The 7,156-nt window shown below is 44.0% G+C and overlaps 1 protein-coding gene across 1 annotated transcript; it reads left to right on the top strand.

The window, feature by feature from the left end:
* The first annotated feature begins 5,255 nt into the window (after nucleotides 1-5,255).
* LOC139024584 (uncharacterized) lies at nucleotides 5,256-6,482 on the top strand. The gene has a single exon (XM_070439470.1). The coding sequence runs from the start codon at nucleotides 5,256-5,258 to the stop codon at nucleotides 6,480-6,482; it is 1,227 nt and encodes a 408-aa protein (XP_070295571.1).
* The last annotated feature ends 674 nt before the right edge of the window (nucleotides 6,483-7,156 follow it).

Genomic DNA, 7,156 nt, shown 5'->3' with positions numbered 1-7,156 from the left:
ATAGTGCTCTGTGTCAGAACCATTGTGGTGGTCATTGCTCCTGTGTCAGAAAGACCATTTGCTGGTCATATGCTCTGTGTCAGAACCATTTGCTGGTCATTGCTCTGTGTCAGAACCATGCTTGGTGGGTCATGTGCTCTGTGTCAGAAACCATTTGCTGGTCATGTGCTCTGTGTCAGAACCATTTGCTGGTCATGTGCTCTGTGTCAGAAATTTGGTGGTCATGTGGCTTCTGTGGTCAGAACCATTTGGTGGTCATTGCTTGTGTCTCCTTTAGACTACATTCAGTGATCCCTTTAAGAGAAAAGCTATCGGGACAGCAGGAATCAAAAAGATGTATCATGCAAGGCTTGCAAAACAGCTGTTACGAAACAGGACACGCAGCTGCAATGATTTAGTCCTATTTATTAGTTGACCAATATCCCATATTGCAATCAGCAGTGCTGCATAGACTTTCATAAGGAAGTTAAATGGCTCAGAAGTGCATAGGTATAGAGTCGACTTCTGAAGTGAGATGTAGTCTTCATGTGTGCTTTGTTTCGACATGTATGTCAATGTTGAGTGCACCGTATGTAGAGCATACTTGAATGAGTCTATTTGTTAGTTGGTTTTTGGGTTGTTGGCCTGACACATCTTTTTTTTTTACAGTGTAGCAAAATCACCTACGCGCAAGAAGATTTTGGCTCGCGGAATCGAAAAATGATAGAAGACCCAGTAAGGCCTAAATACAGGCTGCACCTGACAGTATACACCTTGACAGTATACACCTGACAGTATACACCTTGACAGTATACACCTGACAGTATACACCTTGACAGTATACACCTGACAAGCAACGTTGTTAATTGACCACAGATGCAAATACGTCTTTTTGTTTTTAAAATCGAGACTTACATTTCCACCACCAATTAACTGTCTAATTGCCCATGTTTCACTGTGGTTTCTGATGACAAAGTGATTGAATTACGGTAAAGGAATAAATTAACACACTCCAAACAACCACATAATGCATGTTAAAAATGGTGTTCAATATTTGACAAGCATGTACCATAATTATCTTCTGAAGCACCTCCTCCCAAATTGACATGAAAAATTTGACCTTTTTAAAAAATATATTTTCTATCATTTTCATTTTTACATATTTGGCACTGTTTTCCGTGGCATCTGCTTTCTTTCCAGAATTCTTCCTCTCTCCTCCACATGTCCAGCATTGCATTCCAACCAGTCTGCTTTTAATTATCTCTAATCAAACAACACTCTCAGTTCAGAGGAATGTCTCTGGCATTTTACACAGCTGAACCGTGACGCACAGTCCAACAACTCAGCAACTCAGAGGAATACTTATCTGGTACAATAAAACTAACTCAGGTCTACACATTCCATTCCAGAACATTCACCACAGAACATTAAAACATGGTTACATCATATTAAGTTCTATTAAAAAGAAGGCAATTGGCTGCCATCGTTCTTTGTAGAGAAAATGTAAAATATGTTTCAGTTATATATTGTATTTATTATATCTGTGTAATAAAATTTCCTTTGGTGATTAATGTTCTGAATAAGCCAGACAGTCCTTCCTCCCTTCCTCTGTTGATCAACTTCATCATTCTCACTCTGTGAAACACATTTTTTTTTTTACATTTCCTGCCAAGAATGTAGATGGTTGAAGCCACAGAATTAAATAGAGCACTATATTATATTGTATCGCTATGGTTGAAGCATTAAATGAGATATGAACTTAAATATGTGTCCTGCCAATGACCCCACCGTCACCCAACAGGCATGTAGCTGAAACGTCGAGTCCCAGGAGCCAATGACCCCACCGTCACACAACAGGCATGTAGCTGAAACGTCGAGTCCCAGGAGCCAATGACCCCACCGTCACCCAACAGGCATGTAGCTGAAACGTCGAGTCCCAGGAGCCAATGACCCCACCGTCACCTCAGACAGGCATGTAGCTGAAACGTCGAGTCTCCAGGAGCCAATGACCCCACCGTCACCCAACAGGCATGTACCTGAAACGTCGTCCAGGAGCCATTGACCCCACCGTCACCCAACAGGCATGTAGCTGAAACGTCACTCCCAGGAGCCAATGACCCACCGTCACCCAACAGGCATGTGGCTGAAACGTCGACTCCCAGGAGCCAATGACCCCACCGTCACCCCAACAGGCATGTAGCTGAAACGTTGAGTCCCAGGAGCCAATGACCCCACCGTCACCCAACAGGCATGTAGCTGAAACGTCGAGTCCCAGGAGCACTTCTACTACATGTGAAAGCCTCACTTCGATGTGAAGTTATTAGATTAGTTATTAGAAATCTCTCTTTATAACTTGTAACGTGAATGATAATGTGACCATAGGATTTACAAAATCGTGTGTTTTTTCTGACTTTAGCAAATGAAATGATAAATCATCATAACATTTATTTTTTATTTTTTATAAACAACATGTTTTATTGTCACATACAACCAGATAGGCAGTTAACCCACTGTTCCTAGGCCGTCATTGAAAATAAGAACATGTTCTTAACTGACTTGCCTAGTTAAATAAAGGTACAATAAAAAATAAAACAATTAAATAGGTACAGTGAAACGTGTTAAAGATTCAGTTATAGTAGTACAGTGGCTCTGGAGGACGTTTAACTTAAGTGCCTTGCTCAAGGGCACATCAACATATTTTTCTCCTCGTCAGCTTGGGTATTCAAACCAGCAACCTTTCAGTTACTGACCCAATGCTCTAACCGCTAGGCTACCTATTGCCCATTAGCAAGAGGAGCCATGTCTAGCCCTGCTCTGTTCTCTCATGTGAGCTATGCCTCCCTCAAGCCAGCAGTTGGCAACTAGTGATTTCTGCTTTTCAAATAGCTCTGTTTTTCACAGTAAATATTTTTGCCTCCCTCGGTCCGTTGATTCCCCTGGGTAAGCGTAAGAAAGCATTCCATAGATTCCTCAGAGGTCTTCCCTCCCACTGAGTTGACTTGTGGCAGAGCAGTGCTACATTTCAAAGCTCACAGCCTGGTCTCATAGACTAAACGTAACATAGTAAATCCGGGACTCTTAAATTAGTATGATATGGGGAAAGGAGGTTACCTACTCAGTTGTACAACTGAATGCATTCAACTGAAATGTGTCTTCCACATGTAACCCGACCCCCTCTGAATCAGAGAGGTGCAGGGCCTGCCTTAATCGACATCCGCGTTGTCAGCGCCCGGGGAACAGTGGGTTAACTGCCTTGCTCAGGGGTAGAACGATAGATTTTTGCCTTGTCAGCTCGGGGATTAGATCCAGCATCCTTTCGGTTACTGGCCCAACACTCCTCTCCACCAGGCTACCTGGTAGGGTTACATAAGACAGATGGTTACTTAAGGGAAAAGTTGTGTGATTGGTCGGGGTGGATGGTTGGGCATATATTATAAATGTCTTGCAACCAAAAGGTTGCGAGTTTGAATCTGAGCACAAACTTCAGCATTTCAGCTAATTAGCAACTTTTCAAATATTTACTACTTTTTAGCAACTTTGCAGCTACTTAGCATGTCAGCTAACCCTTCCCCTAACCTTTACCCTTTTAGCTAACCTTCCCCTAAACCTACCATTAACCTTTTAACCTAACTCCTAACCCTAACCCCTAGTCTAGCTAATGTTAGTTTATTCTAAACATATCATAATTTTTGCAAATTCATAACATGTTGTACATTTTGCAAATTCATAACATATAATATCAATTGTAATTCGTAACATCTCATGCTAAATGGATTTTCTCGGATTTACGTACAGAATAATATGAAAAGCTTTGAGACGAGGTTGCAGCTCAGGCTGGAAAGCTGAGAAGAGTTGCATGTCTTGTACTGGTATGTCTCTGTACGCTTTAGCAAGCGGGCTAAGTGGTTTACTACTATAGTACCTGGGTCAGTCCATGGTTTACTACTATAGTCCCTGGGTCAGTCCATGGTTTACTACTATAGTACCTGGGTCAGTTCATGGTTTACTTATTATTAGTACCTGGGTCAGTTAATGGTTTACTACTATAGTACCTGGGTCAGTCCATTGTTTATTACTATAGTACCTGGGTCAGTCCATGGTTACTACTATAGTACCTGGGTCAGTTCATGGTTTACTATTATAGTACCTGGGTCAGTTAATGGTTTACTAACTATAGTACCTGGGTCAGTTCAGGTTTACTATTACTGTAGTAGTTGGTACGTACTATAGTACATGGGTCAGTCCAATGTTTATTACTATAGTAACCTGGGTCAGTCATGGTTTACTACTATAGTACCTGGGTCAGTTCATGGTTTACTATTATAGTACCGTGGGTCAGTTAATGGGTTTACTATATAGTACCTGGGTCAGTCCATGGTTTAACTATATAGTCCCTGGGTCAGTCCATGGTTTACTACTATAGTCCGGTCAGTTAATGGTTTACTACTATAGTACCTGGGTCAGTCCATGGTTTATCTAACTATAGTACCTGGGTCAGTTAATGGTTTACTATTATAGTACCTGGGTCAGTCCATGGTTTATTACTATAAGTACCTGGGTCAGTCCAAGGTTTACTACTATAGTAACCTGGGTCAGTCCATGGTTTACTACTATAGTAGCGTGGGTCAGTCCATGGTTTACTATTAAGTCCCTGGGTCAGTTCATGGTTTACTACTATAGTCCCTGGGTCAGTCCATGGTTTACTACTATAGTACCTGGGTCAGTAATGGTTTACTATTATAGTACCTGGGTCAGTCCATGGTTTACTATTATAGTACCTGGGTCAGTCCATGGTTTACTACTATAGTACCTGGGTCAGTTAATGGTTTATCTACTATAGTACCTGGTTCAGTTCATGGTTTACTACTATAGTACCTGGGTCAGTCCATGGTTTACTACTATGGTCCTTGGGTCAGTCCATGGTTTACTACTATGGTCCTTGGGTCAGTCCATGGTTTACTACCATGGTCCTTGGTTCAGTCCATGGTTTACTATTATAGTATCGTGGTCATTTCATGGTTTACTATTATGGTACCTGGTTCAGTTAATGGTTTAGCTTACTATAGTACCTGGTTCAGTTAATGGTTTTATCTACTATAGTAGACTTGGTGAATAACACTAGGGCGATATCACATCTATTTCAGAGGGTTTATCCTCACCGATTAGGCCTAGGCAAACACATACCTCAGGGGTTGTATGGGTATAGAGAGGCTGTGATTATATGACTGAGGTCTGAGGCAAAATGTTAACATCAGCGTTCCTGGAGCTCCCTTGGCATGCCGCCTCCGGCTGCACAGCTCAGACCGGGGGGGTTAATTCCTGCAGGAGCTCTAACACTTCAGCAAGCCAGTTTCTTCCACCCTTCTACCTCCACCCTTCTACCTACCCTCCTACCTCCACCCTTGCTACCTCCACATCCCTACCACCTCTCCCCTGCACCCTTTTACCCTCCACCCTTGTACCTCCACCCTTCCACCCTCCTAACCTCCACCCTCCTACCTCCACCCTCCTACCTCCACCCTTCTACTCCACCCCCACACCTCTACCCCTCCACCCTCCTACCTCCACCCTTCTACCTCCACCCTCCACCCAGTTTCCTCCATCCCCTCCTACCCTCCACCTCCACCCTTCCCACCTCTACCCCTCCCACCTCCACCTCCACCCTTATCTTACCCTCCACTCTTCTACCTCCATCCCCACACTCTACCCCTGCGACGCTTTCTACTCACCTTCTGACCTCCACCCCACCACCTCTAGCCCCCTCCCAGCTCCACCCCTTCCTACCTCCACCCCACCCTCGCCCTCCACCCCTCTACCTCCAGCCACCTTCGACTCCACCCCAGCACCTCTACCCCTCCACCCTCCTACCTCCACCCTTCCTTACCTCTACCCTCGACCTTCTACCTCCACCCTTCCTCACTCCCCATCCTGACCCCCCAGCCTTCGTTACCGTCCACCCCACACCTCTACGCCCTCCACCCTTCTACCTCCACCCGCCCTCCACCCCACACCCTCTACCGCCCCTCCACCCTTCTACCTCCACCCAACACCTCTATCCCCCCACCCTCTCTACCTCCACCTCCACCTCTCTCCCCTCTCACCCTCCTACTCACTTCCACTCTTCTACCTCCACCCCACACCTCTACCCCCTCCACCCTTCTACCTCCACCTCACCCTTCTACCCTTCCACTCACCTCCTACTCCACCCAACACCTCTTATCCCCTCCCGCCTTCATACCTCCACCTCCACTCCTACCTCCACCCTTCTAGCCTCCCACCCTCCTAAACTCTACCCCTCGACCCTCTCTACCTCCACCTCCACCCTTCTAACCTCCCACCCACACCCTAACTACCACCTCCTCACCGTCCACCTCCCCCACCACCTTCTAGCCTCGCTACCCCACACCTCTACCCCTCCATGTCGCCCCTACCTCCACCCCCCCCCCCTTACAAAAAAGACGTTCGGACACATGTATAAACACTCATGTGAACAAATCACGTGAAAAATGTCACGTGCATTTTTTACATTTATTTGTTTTGCCACGTGGTCTTTGGACACGTGTGAAGTTTCACATGGATTTTCAACATATATACTGAACAAAAATATAAACGCAACATGCAACAATTTCAAAGATTTGACTGAGTTACAGTTCATATAAGGAAATCAGTCAATTGAAATAAATTCAATAGGACATAATCTATGGATTTTACGATTTTAAGTCTCCCGCAGGAGAAACCAAAGTCTTGACCATCAGACCAAGAGGGCCTACACTGGCTTTCTCTTCCAATGTACTGTATATTTAATTAAAMATTTCTCTCAATCTCAGAATATTGACTGTTCAACTCAAAATAGGGGTGACATATGTTTTAAAATGTAATTGAGTTAATCACAGGATTTGCTGAGTCAATCACAGGATTTTTTAAACATTTTTTAACATTTTATTTAACGTGGCAAGTCAGTGGATTAAACCTCTTAAGGATCGTACTCTTTTTTTTCAAATTTCACCTAACATGACATACCCAAATCTAACTGCCTGTAGCTCAGGACCTGAAGCAAGGATATGCATATTCTTGATACCATTTGAAAGGAAACACTTTGAAGTTTTTAGAAATGTGAAACTAATGTAGGAGAATATAACAAATTAGATCTGGTAAAAGATAATGCAAACAAAAAAAC

The sequence above is a fragment of the Salvelinus sp. IW2-2015 genome, unplaced genomic scaffold, assembly GCF_002910315.2.
Source record: "Salvelinus sp. IW2-2015 unplaced genomic scaffold, ASM291031v2 Un_scaffold1676, whole genome shotgun sequence".
Classification (NCBI taxonomy): Eukaryota; Metazoa; Chordata; class Actinopteri; order Salmoniformes; family Salmonidae; genus Salvelinus; species Salvelinus sp. IW2-2015.
Note: the sequence above shows the minus strand (reverse complement) of the source record. Positions and strands in the feature narration are given on the sequence as shown.